At 37.6% G+C, this 16,981-nt stretch overlaps 4 protein-coding genes across 4 annotated transcripts in view; 3 read left to right on the top strand and 1 right to left on the bottom strand.

The window, feature by feature from the left end:
- The window catches only part of LOC132174428 (uncharacterized), a 2,789-nt gene extending 1,104 nt beyond the window's left edge, over positions 1–1,685 (bottom strand). The window contains exons 1-6 of the mRNA XM_059586087.1: positions 1,330–1,685; positions 1,117–1,212; positions 868–1,031; positions 379–652; positions 238–305; positions 34–103 (exon numbers count right to left, since the gene is read on the bottom strand). Coding sequence (XP_059442070.1) covers positions 34–103; positions 238–305; positions 379–652; positions 868–1,031; positions 1,117–1,212; positions 1,330–1,521 — 864 coding nt within the window. The 5' untranslated portion in view covers positions 1,522–1,685. The remainder of the gene's footprint in view (positions 1–33; positions 104–237; positions 306–378; positions 653–867; positions 1,032–1,116; positions 1,213–1,329) is intronic.
- A 1,548-nt stretch (positions 1,686–3,233) lies between these two features.
- LOC132175392 (RING-H2 finger protein ATL79-like) lies at positions 3,234–4,582 on the top strand. The gene has a single exon (XM_059587334.1). The coding sequence runs from the start codon at positions 3,644–3,646 to the stop codon at positions 4,430–4,432; it is 789 nt and encodes a 262-aa protein (XP_059443317.1). The 5' UTR covers positions 3,234–3,643; the 3' UTR covers positions 4,433–4,582.
- Positions 4,583–7,374: 2,792 nt separating this feature from the next.
- LOC132174708 (uncharacterized) lies at positions 7,375–16,408 on the top strand. The gene is made up of 10 exons (XM_059586352.1): positions 7,375–7,795; positions 7,887–7,953; positions 8,143–8,171; positions 8,262–8,470; positions 8,896–9,014; positions 9,547–9,642; positions 9,725–9,800; positions 10,149–10,302; positions 11,239–12,703; positions 15,717–16,408. Exons 1-9 carry the CDS (start codon positions 7,586–7,588, stop codon positions 11,374–11,376), a joined length of 1,098 nt encoding a protein of 365 aa, XP_059442335.1. The 5' UTR covers positions 7,375–7,585; the 3' UTR covers positions 11,377–12,703; positions 15,717–16,408.
- LOC132174427 (uncharacterized) lies at positions 12,530–15,941 on the top strand. The gene is made up of 2 exons (XM_059586086.1): positions 12,530–12,703; positions 15,717–15,941. The coding sequence occupies exons 1-2, from the start codon at positions 12,530–12,532 to the stop codon at positions 15,939–15,941; spliced, it is 399 nt and encodes a 132-aa protein (XP_059442069.1).
- Positions 16,409–16,981: the final 573 nt, after the last annotated feature.

Genomic DNA, 16,981 nt, shown 5'->3' with positions numbered 1-16,981 from the left:
CTCAAGTCCCAAAACACAAAGAAATTGACTTACATGGTCAGAAATGGAACATTTAGGATCCATAAGAACCAAATGCAGACAATGCAGGAGAGATGCATAAAACCTGCAGAGCAAAAGTACCACCAGTTGTAAAGGATGAGAAGAAGATTCAAACAAATACATTAGAACAAATAATCTGAAGGATTATTTTTTGTTTTTCTTTTCTTAGGATTAAGTTATAGAAAAGAGGAGGAATACCTGGACATAACATTGTCTTCCACAAGCAAGCTCTTAGATGCCAAGAAATCCATCACTCTCCTAAGAACCTATAGGAAATAGAGCAACCTAAGCATCTATATAGATAGACATCACCAAATAGGAAAAGAAAGGTATGCCCACCTCAATCATCGATTTCCAAACATCATCCGGAATGGATGACCCGTCTCTTGTGACAGTTTCACCAAGCATAGAAAAAGTGACAGTCTGGACTTCCCATAAACTGCAGTATCTGGGTCCTCTCTTTCCCATTTCAGCAGCACACTTTTGGTTTCTGATAGAATGAGATGAGCAAATTAACTCTGAGTGAGAGCTGACAATAATGCGGAGAAGGAATTTCACCAGCTGGATATCTTCAGATGGTGAACATTTTCTGTGACGAGCACTGATGAGCCGTCTGAGGTGCGAAAAAGGAAAGTTAGAGCATGGTTGTAAGAATAAATTTTCAAGACGTAAACGGAAGTCATAACCAAGTGAAGCTTGAAAATAAAAGAAACCCGAGGCCATTTTATACTGTGCAAATATAGCAATAGCAATAGCACTATCATTCCGTAGAAATGAATTGGGCCAAAATGAGAAGGGGCAACTCGTAGAACATGTTCGAAAACTAACCTTATGGTCTCTAAGCAATCCATCATGGAAGTAATTTTAGCAGCATTAGCTGAAGAATCAGCTTCGTTAAGAAGATATTCCAGCATATTTGCAAATGAGTCAAGTATGAGAGACCACGAAGATGAGCTAATCTCATAGGAAACACGACGACATACATCACGAATCTGAGGCAAATTGAACGAAGAATAAATCAGGGCAAGAATCAATACCGAAGAACAGAGAACCAAAAGTAAAGCGCCGAGCGAATACCAAGTTTGATGTGTGAGAAAATGTAGCGGTCATATCTTGTGGGACGTGACAATTAGAGGCAACCAATTCCAGCATAAACAAGATGTCGGATGTAACCTATTCCAGTAGCGAAAACACACATTCATAGAAATAGAAATAGAAATGGAAATCCTCGTTCAAAGTGAATATATTTTTATTATTGCAATACACAGCTGGGAGAGGGAAGAAGCGAACCTCGTGAGGAGGAAGATGTGGGGCGGCAGAGACGAGAGACTGAGAATGGGAGAAGACAAGATGCTGAAGGAGTTGGGGAATGGAAGAGGAGGGCGTGGCGCCGGCTCCACTTGCTAGGGTTTCGTCTCTCATCGTCAGAAACGCCGTCCTCCATGACCTAACTGCCGCCGATGATGATGACGATGACGCCATCCGCTACCGGAGCAAACAAAAATCCAGCTATCCGGCGAAGCCTCAACAGCTACTCAACAACAATGCATAGTAACTAAAGATAGCACGGTCTTCAACGGTAGAAACTACGAACTACCGAATGGTGAATACTGTTCGGTCTCACTGCAGGCGAAGGCGCACGCTTGCCTTGTGAGTTGTGTCTATTTGGTTCAGGACCCGTTTGGAATTGCTATTTCAATAAGTACAATTTTATAATTTTTAAATCGCTATGTTTTAAAATTTGTTTTTTATCAACGAGTGTTTGGATAACACTAACATATAATTGCGATTTCATGATCAAATAGATAAATATTGCCCTAAATATTCTTTTAAGCGAAATCATAATTTTGATTTAAATTCACACTTTTTTCAAATAAACACCGTCTAGTCCGCTTATAGAAATCGCAGATTTTATCACGATTTTAAAATTTTCGTTTTTAAAATCACAATCTCAAATACTCAAAAATTGCAACTAGTTTAAAAACGTTGATTATTTATTTCCAAACGGACCCAAGTGACAGACCAACTCCCAAATGCACCAAGTAAACTAAAGAGTATCAGAAACAATATGGACAGTTTTTCAAAAGGAAGATGAGTCTTTTGAATACTTAATCTAACGTTTAGGAATTTCTGTCAAAGAGGATATGTTGACATTTATATGTTTGGGCAACTTTAACTGCAAAATGGGCATCACATGTACATGCTTGATCTAAAGCAGCATTTTACATAGAATTGCATGTTTATTTTATTTATATCATAGTATATTAGAAAAATATACCTTCATCACCAGTTACTTACACACTAATTAGAACAAGACTTTATGGGAACTAAGCATTAGCAAAAAAATGCACACCAAACTATATAGTTTTTTTTTTTTCCTCCGATCTTTTCTTTTGATGAGAAAGTCAATGGAGCATGGCATACACAATTGAAAGATACCTTAAATCTTAAGTATTTCGTACCACACCAAGAGCTCAACACATGGAGTCTCTCTCATATAGAGAGCTCAAGCAATGAAAGACGGGAGTGGGCACTCCCTCTTCAAGGTACGAAAGCTGATCATGGCATGTGTAGTGCAGAAAGCAGAATCTAACAACACACATTAGTTAATTAGGAGCATGGGCATGGGCATCGTGACTACTGACAAGACCCCGGCCAGCTTTGAAGATGAATATTAATTGGTGCTCTGTTCACTTGCCTGTGATGCAGGCGACTCTTTGTCCTCTTATTTTTCTGTTGCGAACGTTAAATAATGAAAGTGATGATGATGTGGACAAGTGGGAATGACACGTTGATGCTCATTTACTGATGTGGGCCTCTTTTCTCAACCACCACTAGATTATGAGGTGTCCGATTCGATGAACACTTAATTATAGCAGCAGATCAATATGGACGTGGGCTTTTGAAGCGTCTACGTCTCTGAAATCTTTGAGGTCGCTCTCTCTATTATGTCTTCCCCTAATACGAATCACCGTATATGTTTGTCGGCAAGCTCCCGTTGGGTTCTCTCATCTCTGGGTCCGTGATTTCCAGGCGGCAATTGTGTAGCTAATTGTCTATTCCACCCATCAAGGGGACATTATTATGACTATAAGATTTCAATGGACCGTCACAGTTCACACACTCCGAATCTGACAAATGAAAAGCCATGGGTGTAGAAAAAGGCATTCCAAAAGATAAGAGAAAAGGTGAAATAGGTAGGAAGCACAATTTATACAACCTTTACAAGAAAATAATTATGAAGGGAAAATTAGATTGTTATTGATTATTGTAAAGAAGAACTTTTGGTGAAGCATTCAAAAAACTAGAAAGTGTCCGAAAATCGTAAGATGCCTGTTCCTCAGAAGTCAGAATTGGTTGAACACCAAGAAATGCTTCGTCTAGTACTGTATTTGAGAATGCAGAGGGAAAAAGAAAGAAGTGATTGCAGGCCCCGGCCCCGGCCCCATTCCAACATAAGAAAAGTTTTTTGGTAATTATGTCCCGATATGGGTCCTTTATCATCGAAAAGACATCACACTTCCTTTTGCAAATTCAAAGAGTAAAATGGTAATGTCCTCAAGCGTACGCATGCATTTCTTGATGCCTGGTGCGCATATAAATTATGCCACTCTCCACTCCTACGCAATCTCTCTCCCTCTCTCTCTCTCTCTCTCTCTCGGAGCATAAGTACCTCACCTCAAAAACCAAAAGCCATAAACATTCCCCTTTTCTTCAGTTAGCCGTCAGACTCGAAAGGCAGAACCAAATGCGACCACTACTAGAACCAGCAACAGTAGCTCCACATGAAATACACCTCTCCCCACCACTCGCCGCCCCAACAACAACATCAAGATGTGAGCCACATGGCTGCAAGTGGCAACCTTACTCCAACTCGGGAGATTTTGAAGCAAACGCGGCCGTGATTTTCATCGTCCTCCTCTGCGCACTCATATGCGCTCTGGCTCTCAATGCCGCCATCCGCTGCTTCCTACGCGGCGGCCATCACCCACCAGTACCTGACACCCTTCACCAAAACCACCAGCAGCAGCAACAACAACAACAAATTCATAATCAGCAAAAGAGTAACCTCGAGAAAGATGCAGCTGATGATCCATTGGCAGCAGCTCCCACGCTGGTGTTCTCTGCTGGGATGAAGCTGGCTGGGGCTGAGGCCGAGTGTGCCATTTGCTTGTCGGAGTTCATGGAGGGAGAGGGAATTCGGGTGCTGGGAAGGTGTAAGCATGGGTTCCACGCGCAGTGCATCGAGATGTGGTTCTCCTCCCACTCTTCCTGCCCCACTTGCCGTGGAAGCTGTCTCCCTGCCTCTCCATCTGCCCAACAAGCTTCCGAGCACTGCCAAAGCAATAGCATCCAGCAAAGCCTCCCAATTGCCAGTGGAACTCTCGTATGATTACCCTTCGGAAGTATACATGTGTGCTAGCTATCTAGCCAGCAACTAAGAGTATTAATTAATAATTTCTCATGTTTTCTTTTTCGTGGAGTAATTTATATGCAATATCTATGGCTACCAACTATATAGTACATATAGTCTTAAGCTCTCGATCTATCTCATGCGACTTTATGGAAGAATGATCAGACCTATAACTATGGAGTCTGATCATCCAATACAAACATCCCTCAACAGGATTGCCTCTCTATATCGTCTCGTCGTTTGAGATGACTAAAATGATTGTGGATGTTTCTTGAGAAATTGATTCTTCAAACAAGAAGAAAAGGTCGGTTCCAAGCAAACATGAAACAGCAATTATTTCAAGTATGTTTTTTACAGTAATCCTTTCACGTGCTCAGCCCTCAGGGCATGTCTTGTGACACTCAGCATTCACCTTCAATCATTATTCCTCCCAAAAAGAAGACAAAAAGAAAAAGAAAAAAAAAAAAAGTAGGGAAACGACAAAAATTTCACTACTTTTGCACCGCAGTTTGAAGGTCCCAAGTGTCTTATATATATATTGGGGATAATAATGTAACCATTTCTGACCGAGACAAATGCCAATCTATATCCTTAGTTTGGAGTTTCATTATCCTATCATCCAGGGACATTATCTGACATTTTTTTGGGAAGGAAATGAGAGAAGGGATCTTGATTCTTGAGCTCGAGGTGTTCCGGGCAGTTGAGCCCCGCACTACGAAACTACAGATACGTACAGTTGTGCACATCTCATGTATTTGTAATGACCAAGAAAGAAAATCAAACAAATAACACAATTACTCAACCAGACAACACAAGAGAACAAAATACAATGACATATCTAGATGCACTTCATGTGAACGATGGATTCATCATACTCTGCCTTTGGTATCCACATCTCCATTCAAGCTAAACAGAACAATATTCCAGCATTACAATTACAGCCTGTTATCCGAATTAAATATACATACGTACAGAAGTTCAAGCAAATAGGCAATCACGGTAGCATGTACTTTTTCCTAGTATTTTTCCTCTTATTTGAGGGAATTTAAGGTTCGATTTAGGACTTTTGGCTCTGATACCAAGTTAAATTACTAGTTGTCCTAAAAGCATAAACTAATAAGAAGTGGTAAATTTAATCACTCAATCAATACTTTAAGGAAAAATTACAATTTATCCCCCCAAAGTTGACAGCGTTTTTCAATTTGAACATCAAAGTTTCAATTTTTGCAATCCACCCCTTCAAAGTTCCAAATTTTTGCAATTTGACCAATTATATCCAAAACTTCCCATATTGCCCCTAATTTTTATTATTATTATTTTTTTTTTATAAAAAATAAAAAAAAATTCGTGGTAGCCAAAGCCACCTCTTTGGCCATTTGGCCATTTTTACACCCCCAAATTTATTTATTTTTCATAAAAAAATAAAAATTAGGGGCAATATGGGAATTTTGAGATGATATTGGTCGAATTGAAAAAAAATTGAAACTTTGTGGGGGTGAATTGCAAAAATTGAAACTTTGATGTTCAAATTAAAAAAAGTTGTCAACTTTGAGATGGTAAACTGTACTTTTCCCATACTTTAACAATTTGTGCCTTATTTCTCTTGTTTGAGAATCCCTTGTTGACTTAGGCATCGAAATATTATCTATTAGAACCCTAGGCAAGTCACTCTTACCTTTTTTTTTAGTCTATCTCTAGGTCTACTGAGCAATCAGTGTGTAATCAACTATAGTAATAGTTTGCCTGGGACCAAATTAGGAGTGGGCAAATTAACCTTTTACCACCTACCGACGGCTTATCGAACCATCATCGACCGACTTCCAGTGGTCGGTATGCGAAATAAAAATACTGTTTTGACATTGATTCGATTCGTTAGGTGGTAGTTTTATTTTATTTTTATTGGTTAACTGACAATTAACCAACTTTTCAAATGAATTTTGAATTTTACCTGGTAATTTTTTTTATTGTGTTTGTCCAATTGATTTGTAGTTGTCATTTTGGTCAATGTTTTATGAATTTACTTTTTCTTTTCATTTAACCGATCACTTATTAACTGTCTAACCGATTAACCGAAAAAGTCGAAACTATTCATTGTCGGTGGTTAATATATCGACTTAACTGACTTTTACGAATCTGTGGGCGAAAATACTTTTATTGACATCCACCGAACTGATACCCACCCCTAGACCAGATGATTACTTGCACTCTCCCTAGATTAATTTCTTGCCAAACATGAACCCGGACCCAAATCCAAAAAGTGTTCGGAACATTTAGTAAATTGTTATTGAATAGTTCGCCACGGTAAAATTATTTTCAAGAATTTTTTTTTGATATTTGTTGCCTTAAACAACTACAAAACTTTTTGTGACATATGTTTTAGTAATCCATTTGTTACAATCTTGCAGGAAGAAGATCTTCCCGTCCTATTGCGGCGGGTTTACAATATTTAGAGATAATTATTTTTTACTCTCATGAATTATAGTACCTTGATACTTTTTTCTCATAAACTATCAATTATGACACCTGATCCTATTAAACTACCATCTTATGACAAAAAGTTCTATTCCATCAATCAAAGGAATTAAAATTAACGATTAACGGTCGTGTGTAAGTCATATGCCATTTTAAATTTTTTTTCTTTCACTTTTGTCCTCATTTTAAATTGTTTTCATGTGTTGGATTAGGGTTTAGGAGGGTATAAACATCACTTTTTTGGTCTAAAGTAATGGCAAAAGTGAAAGAAAAAAAATAAAATTAAAATGGCACATGACTTGCATATAACCATTAACCGTCAATTTTAACCATTTTAACTGATAGAATGAGACTTTTTGTCATAAGATAAGATGATAATTTAATGGGACTAAGTGTACTTAAATACTTAATGAGGGAAAAGTGCCATGACGCTCTTCTGTTGTGACGAAACCTCTTTGGAGTCTGATATTCCCACCAAGTCTCTCGTAGACTATGCAACCTGACCGGACCAAACAAACACAAACCATTCCACAGGGAACTCTCAGAGAGAGAGAGAGAGAGAGGAGACCCTGATTAAACCAAGCCGAATAGCTCCAAACCGGTGGCGAACTCCGAAGTTGAAAGTTGGCGTTATTGGTGAATAAACGACTAAGAAGGATAATGATAGGAATAAGGATCGCGATGGAGGCGTTGGGGGACGCTTTTCATTTCGTTCGCTCTGTAGAATTCTGGAGAATGGCAGTGTTTTGGACAATCTCTCTCCTCATTTCCTATTGGCACCTATTGTTTGCTCCCAATTCTAAGTCCTATCCTCGTTGCGCCCCTGCAACCTCTTCTATCAATATAAAGCCCGTCTGCATTATCACCGGCGTAATCTCTCATCTTTAGATTTTCTTGCGCCTTAGAAATTTAATCTTGATTGTTCTTTTGTTTGTCTGATTGCTTTTGTTATTTGTTGCAGGCCACATCTGGGTTGGGTGCGGCCACTGCTTATGCTCTTTCAAAGCAAGGGTTTTGCGTTGTTCTTGGTACACCCCAAAGTTTGATATTAAATGGGTGCCCAAACATATCTTCTGTTTTTATGTTTTGACATTGTAAATGGATACCCAAATAATAGTTGCTTTTAAAATCATGAAAGAAAGATTTTTTTTTATTTTTTTTTATTTTTTCTGTTTTAACGAAACATTTTGTATAGCTGAAATTCGTTTTGTCTGCAGTTGGACGGTCCTCCCATTTGTTATCGAAGGTATAGCTTTTTATTGTAAGTTTAGTGTTAGGCATGCCTTCTCCATTTTAAGCTTTTTCTTATATTTTTCTCTTACTGGTTCTGGGTCAGATGGTGGGAGATATAAAAAGTAGGAATAAGGATGCCCATCTCAAACCTTTTGAAGTTGACATATCATCCTTCCAGTCAATTTTGAACTTTAAGGGCTCCCTTCAGCAGTGGCTTTCAGATTCAAAAATGCATTCTTCAATTCAATTATTGATTAACAATGCTGGGATACTAGCAACATCATGTAGACTCACAGCTGAAGGCTATGATCAGTAAATTTCTTTACTTGTGACCATTTTTTAAATGGAATTTGGTTATTATCGTGAAACAAATTTTCATTGTTCATGATAAACCCATGCACGAAGAACATATTCCACCAAGTTGTATGAGTTTAAGCTTGCAGTTGATTTGTATAATTTGATCAAACTTGCGTAAGTTACTTGATGACGTTGGCACCTCTAAATCTAACAGTACCATGCTGAGTTAAACTTGAACCTCATAGAGAGACACACAAGATTGTGTAGAAGTCTTTTTTGTTTGTTCTTTCAATTAGGTCTTTAATCTTCAGTATCATATATTTTTTTTTTCTATTCTGCAAAATTTGTGTTTGTTTCTGCTACATGTTCAGCTGATTTCGGCTTTACATACATTTTGATCTCGTCGCAAATGATTGAGTTAAATATCTTATTCATTTCAGGATGATGGCTACGAATTACATTGGTGCATTCTGTCTGACCAAACTTTTACTACCACTTCTCACAAACAGCCATGTTCCTTCCCGGATTGTGAATGTTTCATCATTTACGCATCGATCTGGTAAATTGGTTCTTGGTTATGTATGTCAACCATTTTTCAGTGAATAGTCAGTGGTGACTTTGTGCCAACGCCATAACTTTGGCATTGACTAGGAAATTCTGTTTATTTTTGATAGATACAATCTCCTTCATGTCGACCTAAGTTGAAAAGGGGGAGAAAAAAAGTTCAAGAAAGAGAATTGTAAATGAATGTTGGCCCCCAAATTTTTTCTCTGATGTGTTGATGTGGTAAAGAGGCCATCAGGCTTAGGTCGTAAAGTTTCATCCATATAGTGAACCAGTGTATGTGCTAACACACTAACATCTGACTGTTGTGCGGCCCGAAACGGAAAAAGAAAAGGTGCACATTGATTAGATCCATCTTGCTAAGATATTCGCATGATGATTGATTTGTTTAGTATGTTATAGGTTCTGAAATATTCTGCCTAGTTGAATGGCTTTATCAACAGGAGTATATAGTTAGAAAAGTGGAAAGCCATAATTGCATCTACTAACAGACTATTGACAAAATTCACTTACTCTTTTTTCTTCAGTTTTTAATATGCAGGTTGACAAGGAAACTGTTTCTGGGCAGTGCTTTATAAGATCAAAACACTATCCATATGCTCGTATTTATGAAAACTCCAAATGTAAGATGTAATTGCTTCATTAGGTTTATCAGATTACCTTTTATCTCAATCCTAACAAGCAGCATGTCAATTTCTGTTGTAGTATGCCTACTGCTGTTCTCCTATGAGCTTCACCGGCAGCTTGATTTGATGGAAAAATCTCATCAGGTCTCTGTCATGTATGTGATTACAAACTTCTTCATTCTTTCAATCTTTGGGGCTTTGAACATATCCTATTGAATATGTTATTACCAGTGAACTTCCTTGAGTGTAATAAGCTGAATGCATCTTTGACCTTTTCTGGGCTTCATGTATTAAAACTCAGTGGTTTCTTTCTAGATTTGTCTTATAGACAGAACTTCTTGTCTGTCATTTTCTTACCATGCACAATTTTTTTCCTTTTCAAGGAAATCTTTAATTATCTGCCATATTTAATAATTTCTAGCTTTACTCAAATGCTGTTATCCATTATGCTTCATCAAGATCTTCTTATTAACAGTTATTTCCGCTTCTTGTTTGATTTGAAGTGCTGTGGATCCTGGAACAGTGGAAACCAAAATTATGCGGGAAGTGCCTTCATGCCTTTCCTGTGTAGCGTTTATAGTGTTGAAACTTCTGGGCCCCTTGCAATCACCTGAAAAAGGCATCAGCTCTATTCTTGATGCAGCCCTTGCCCCACCAGTGAGTTTCACATAGTCTAATTACTCATATCTTCTCGAATTGAATGCTGACACTCCAATAAAAAAAAAAAAGAGTTTGTTATTAATTGTGTTTTTTTAACTTAATCAAAGTCATTGTGCCTACCATTTCATATGTCAGTCCAAATTCCAATGCCAATATTTGTGTTAGCTATTTAATTGTGCTGCCAAACAATAGTTATCGATGGCATTTGGCATGTTATGGTGTAATGTTAATGCAGCTTCAAAGGAGCACTTCTAGGTCTAATCTCATAGTCGCATATGGAACTATATTTTCAGGAAGTTTGCAGATGCTTTTTCTCTTTAGGAAGATTAAGCGACTTATGCTCTAATAGAGCTAGTGCACCTTTTTTCTTTTCATTTTACTAAAGTTGGAAAGGGACATTTTTGGTTCAAGATGTTTAAAACTACTTCTTGTTTAACTTATATTTTGAGTAGTACACCTCAAATAGGTTACTGAGAACTGATTAATGACCTGTAGGAGTCATTCTTTCTTCTTGAAGCTATTCCCAAACGCACCCCTTTAGTGTTTAGTGCAAGTGTCACGAATCCATTTTATTCCATTAGTATTTACATGAGAGATCTAAAATAAGATTGGTGGATGAGTGGCTGGTCGAGCCCTTATGGTATATCCTTGAAGATTTCAATTATCCTGCATGTTCCCCTGAGTCGGTTTAGTCAATGAGTTACTAGAAACTCTCAATTGAATGCCGGCATTATTTTAATCTGCTGAGAATGAGGACTCTTTGAGTTGGGTATGATTCTCCATTTCTCCTTGCATGTGTTAGAAACACTTTGCTGAACTATATTGAAATTGGATTTTGGTGTACTTTTGTTCATTAGTTGAATAAAGAAATCTAAATAATGTATTCCGTGTCATTTGCTGATTACTGAGTTAATTAGTTTATTTCTGTTTCAGGACATATCTGGAGTATACTTTTTTGGTGGAAATGGTAGAACTCTCAACTCTTCTGCACTGTCGCGCAACACCAAACTTGCACAGGAACTTTGGAACACTTCATGTGATCTGTTTTTGCAGTCGCAACTTTTTGTTTAGGAAACTTCCGCTTGAGGATTGGATTGCGATAGGGAGGGATTCTCAGATTCTCTTCGTCAACTGAAAGAACAGAGAAAGATTATGCATCTGAAATGGTGGCAGTTAGCTTGTACCTAGGGGGTTGACTGCCGGCTCCTTGATATGTGTTATCACTTCTTGCGTCATGGATGTTTTGGTAAATGAAGATCTGTAATTGGAACTTGTTTACATTTAAGCCTTGGTGAAAGCCTTGAGAGCTTTTCAGGAATCATGGTTATTTAAAGCAAGGCTGACAGAAGAAATGTGCAGCACAGCAATGGAAGCCAAAGAGAGACATCATCTTTGGGACAGGTTTGTGTTGCCTGTGGGTAAAATCAAGACGCAAGTGGAGGTGGAGTCCATATTAATAAAAAAATTTGGTATACAAGTTTTCGCCTGCATATCTGAAAAATTTTGGTGTTAGAGTCGGTGAAAGAGTACGAGAGTGTCAAGTGAATGCACATAGTAGCAGTTCACTTGCATGCCATCTCTTTTGTGAATGCATATGTTGTAGCAAATGAATGAGCTCGTTTCATTTTTTTTTTCCAGGGATTTTAGATGTACTTTATACAAGGAATGTTTAAAAATGCATGTGAAAATTTTATGCATTTTAAACACATATTGGTTTAATAAATTGGATTGAAAAATTCTCTATTTTAGTTTGGAGAAGAACTGTCCTAAAAAGTTTAGCTTTTTTTATTTTTTTATTTTTGTGCCAATGAAGAAGAGCAAAACTAATTAAACAGGCATCGATTTATTGCGAAGTAATGAATTATGAGCATCTTGATTTTTTGGAATAATTTCATAGCCGAATTCTGAAAATGTATATTGTAATTTTTAATATTTTCAACATTTATCGATCTCAATACTAAAAATAATCGAATTGTGGTGGAGTCCATGTGAGTAACTCGTTCTCCTCCTTACGAGTAATGAAGAATTATGAAGGGTTTCTCTCTAGTTTCGAGTTGTACCCTGTGCGAGCCTGTGGTGTGGTGATAGTGTTAAGAGGCTGACACCCGAAGTAGAAGAAGCATAAGCAGTGACGAGTGGAGTTGGAAGAACTCGGGAGCAAAGGAGAGTAGAGTAGACGTGCTTGGGTGGTGGTGGAGCTTCTTGGAGTGGAGGTTTTGGCACAATGATTTCTGTTCATACATTCGTGAGGCATTTCTCACGGAAGCGCGCAGAGAATCTGAGGAAAATCAACCCGAAGATGACCCCTCAAGAGGCCTCTTCCATTGCTCAAGACCTCTACCATGTCATCAAGCAATGTGGCCCTCTCACCGTCTCCAACGCTTGGATTCACGCCCAGGTTCCGCTTTTTTCTTTCTTTGCCATTTAGCTATTTCAAATCCTGTTTTGAATCATACAAAATTTTGTTTCATGTTAATCATAAATGTAAATTTTGATATTATACTTAATTTAATTATCAATATTTTGATATGTATATCATATATTAACAAATAACAATCCAGAAATAGACTGTATATCTCACACAAACTAATTTGTCATCAGTTTACAATAAAAAGATAAAATCAAAATTCATAGCATTTCTTCCTTGCCATTGAAATATCTGGGTCTCCCCTAAGTGCTCTTGCCAAGTCAAAAGCAATTTGGGATGGGTTAGTGGAGAAAATGGAAAGAAGATTGGCTAGTTGGAAGAAGATCTATTTGTCTCGTGGTGGTTGTCTTACCCTTATCAAGAGCACTCTTCAGCCTGGCTATGTATTTCTTGTCCCTTTTCCCCATACCAGCCAGTATAGCTAGAAGATTGGAGTGCATTCAAAGGGACTTTCTTTGGGATGGTTTTGAAGGTGATCATAAGCTTCAACTAGTTAATTGGAAGACTGTTTGCTCCCCAATTCCAAGCGGAGGGTTGGGCGTGAAAAATTTCAGGTTGTTTAATGAAGCTTTAAATGGCTTTGGAGATTTGCTCATGAAAAAAATTCTTAAAGGAGACAGGTAATTGTTGAAAAGTCGAGACTCTGAGAGGGGGCTAGTGTTTTGAGGAAACGTGAGCACCATATAGGGTGGGTCTTTGGAGAAATATTAAGAATGGCTGGGGGTGTTTCTTGAACTTGGTCTCTTATAGGGCAGGGGATGAATCTCACCTTCGTTCTGGTATGATGTGTGGTGTAGAGAAGCAAAACTCAAGTCCTTATTCCAAGAACTCTTCTCTATAGCTCGGGACAAAGAGGCTTTAGTGTCTGTTTACTTGGACTCTTTTGACTCTTATGTTCATTGGAACTTGAGTTTTCTCAGGGTGGTCCAAGATTGGGAGCTTGAGTCTTTGGTTGCATTCCTTAATCTCTTATACTCTTCGAAAACCTCTTCAAGAGAGACAAATACAATGTTATGGTTCCCAACTCATAATCATAGGTTTGAAGTGAAGGTCTATTACGATACATTACAATTTGGAGAGTCTTCTCATTTTCCTTGGAAGGGTGTTTGGAAGGTGAAGGCTCCACCTCGTATTGCTTTCTTTAATTGGACAACAACTTTGGGTAAAATCCTTACGATTGACATCTTGAGAAGATGGGGAATGGCACTTGTTTTTTAATTTTATTTGGAGTCTCGTGGGTCATGCCAGGCAATATTCTAGAGTTGCTTTAGAGTAATGCTAAACGTCCCTCTTGTGTTCCCTCAAAATTAATGTGGCTTTTAAAATTACTATTGAATTTCTAGTAGACCACTATCGAATTTTGATCAAATGGTAATTTTAAAAGCCATATCAGTTTTGGAAAGACACAAGTGGAATGTTTAGCATTACTTGTTACTTCAATGTTGGAAGTTGCAAGAGCAAAGACATCTCAAAGAAGCCATATGGAAAGTCATCCCTTCTTAACTAATGTGGAGCATTTTTAGGGAAAGAGATAGACGTCTTTTCGAAGCCCGCAAGTCTAATGTGCTGCAATTAAAAGCCTCTTTCTATAGGTTGTTGTATTTATTTAGATTGAGAAGGGAAGGGGAAGACATGTTGTGGTGGATTCTTTCCAAAAAAAAGGTTGTTTAGTGTTAAATCCTTCTATAGTGTCATGGATTGTTACGATAGTATATGATTCATTGAAAAAGTGTTTAGAGGACTAAGGCTCCTTTGAGGGTGGATTTTTGTGTGTGGTCGGTGGCTTTAGGGAAGATTCTTACTATAGACAATCTCTAAAAGCAGCATGTCATTGTGGTTGATTGGTGTGTCATGTGCAAAAAGAATGGGAAGTCTTTGAATCACCTTCTCCTTCATTGTGAGGTTGCTTGTGCTTTATGGAATGTTTTCTCTAATTGGTTTGGGTTGTCTTGGGTTCTGCTTAGACAAGTAGTTGATGTGTTTTCTTGTTGATGAATTGCCGGCAGCACACGAAGTGTTGTTGTATGGAAGATGGTGCCATTGTGTCTTTTGTGGTGCCTTTGGAGGGAAATGAATGATAAATGTTTTGAGGACTGCAAGATGGCGTTAGAGGAGTTGAAATCTTTTTTCTTCAACACCTTTTTTTTTGGAGTTTCTTGTTCTTTTTGCCAATAATTTCTAGGTGGCTTCTTTTGTATACTCCACATGTACCTAGGGCACCTTACGTTTTTAATGATATTTTGTTTATTTATCAAAAAAGCCTCATTACTGAGCTCCCTTTTAGATTGAGTAGTTTCTTTTGTTGCTAATTTCTCATCCATCTTTCAATCTTGTAGATTTTGTTAACTTTTTAGATTCTCGACCCAGTAAGGTGGTTGCATCTTTTGTATAATTTTCGTGTACATGAGCTTTTCCTCTTCTTCAATAAATTATTTTTTCTCCTTTCTCCAGTGTTTTTCTTAAATTGTTGTCTATATGCGTAATTTTACTACTTTTTGAACATTGTCTAACCATCGAGATCAAAGTGTCCTTCCTTCTAGAGTATTGCTGATTGCAACCTTCTTTAGTCATTATATTTTTTCTTAGTTAATGCCAGAGCCAAAATATGACATCAAGACTTGCTCTTTTAGTAAAATTCAAGTTATTATTATAAAGGATATATGTAACCTATGTTAAAGGTTAATCTAAGTTAACTTTCTAACCTTACTCTTCTCCAAATTATTTGCCTATGCTTGCCTGGACAGGCCTTTGAATTAGTGGACACCAGTCGTGTTCTTCATTTACTAAAGCCAGTACGGTTATTGTTTCCTGAAATACATCATGGAATATTCCTGTTTCTATTTTCTAGCATTAGATTGTGCATGTTAATGGAGGGAAACTTAGGATAAGTAGACCTCTCTGCTACAACATTATTTGTATTGTAAACTATATCTGCATTTGTATAAGCTTTATTGTTTTGATTGGGTTTGATTTTTCATAACAGGAATCTGGTATTAGTGGATTGAACAGCAAGACACATCTGAAGCTAATGCTCAAATGGATGAGGGGGAGGAAGATGCTGAATCTGCTCTGCAACCAATTTGGTTCGAGCAAGAAATTTCTGCTAACTACTTTGCCTGAAGAGCCTGAAACTGAACAAGTGAAAAGTCCCTCTAGTCCGAAACTGCAGACTGAAAAGCCTTCCATAAAGCGAAAGAAAGCCAACTAGATAAGATGCATGTATCAGGGCCTTTCCAGCGGATCGGTACACAAATGGGGAGCTCGCTGCTTATGATCCATTGTGACATGAGTGCCTCTTTCAGATGATGTGTGTTTCAGTTTAACGTCTTTCGATCATCACGATTGCTGCCAAAAACTTCTTTTGCTAATAATATGTTAGGCTTTTGTACGCTTCCCAATTTTCCCCTTCCCCTTTACTATGCATTTAGATCCAGTCTGTTGATTAGCATGCTCTGGTGGGATTTAGAATGAAAAAATTTGGATCATCACAGAATACTTAAAAGAGTGTTGTACGTTATGAAATTCAGCATAATTAAATGCTCTTTTTGTATCTTATAACTCATGGTGTGTCCAACCTCTCTTGAAAGTATCCTCCAAGAACTATTGGCTATATTTTCGACTTTAAAAGTTATTTCTAAATTTTGGTTATATTTATGAAGCATTGGATATATGATTTGGAATGAAGTGTCATCATTTTTCTCTTTTTCATCCTTAGGAATGCCATATAAGTACACTAGAGGCTTTAGTTCTTTGACTCTCAGGTACCCTAGCCCTTGTAAAGAATCATCCATTTTCCTCCATCCTAGGAATGTAAAGGACGAGAGGCACGATGTTCATAAATGGACTTCCATGCCCACCCCAAAAGGACTATTTCTTGACTCTTGTGTGGGATTAACCCACAGGGATCTAAAGTGATTTCCTTTTGCAAAGTGGGATTCACCCAAAAATGGCCATGGTAAGACAACATAATGTATGTCTGTACTAAAGAACTTGAATGCTTATTGGTGGGTTAAAAGTTTATCCTAAACTCTAGGATGTCACTGCCTGCGTCAGGGTCAGCCAACCCTTAATTTTTTTTTTTTTTTAAAAAAAAAAACTAATGCTACTACATGAATGCTAATTGGCCGATGAAATGTTTACCCTGAACTAAAATAAAATCTCAAGGATGTCACTGCCTACGTCAGGTTAGGGGTGACCTTAATGTGTCTTTTCATTATTATTATTATTATTATTATTATTATTATTATT

This window comes from Corylus avellana, chromosome ca3 (genome assembly GCF_901000735.1).
Source record: "Corylus avellana chromosome ca3, CavTom2PMs-1.0".
NCBI classification, from domain to species: domain Eukaryota; kingdom Viridiplantae; phylum Streptophyta; class Magnoliopsida; order Fagales; family Betulaceae; genus Corylus; species Corylus avellana.
This window is presented reverse-complemented; position numbering and strand designations above follow the sequence as displayed.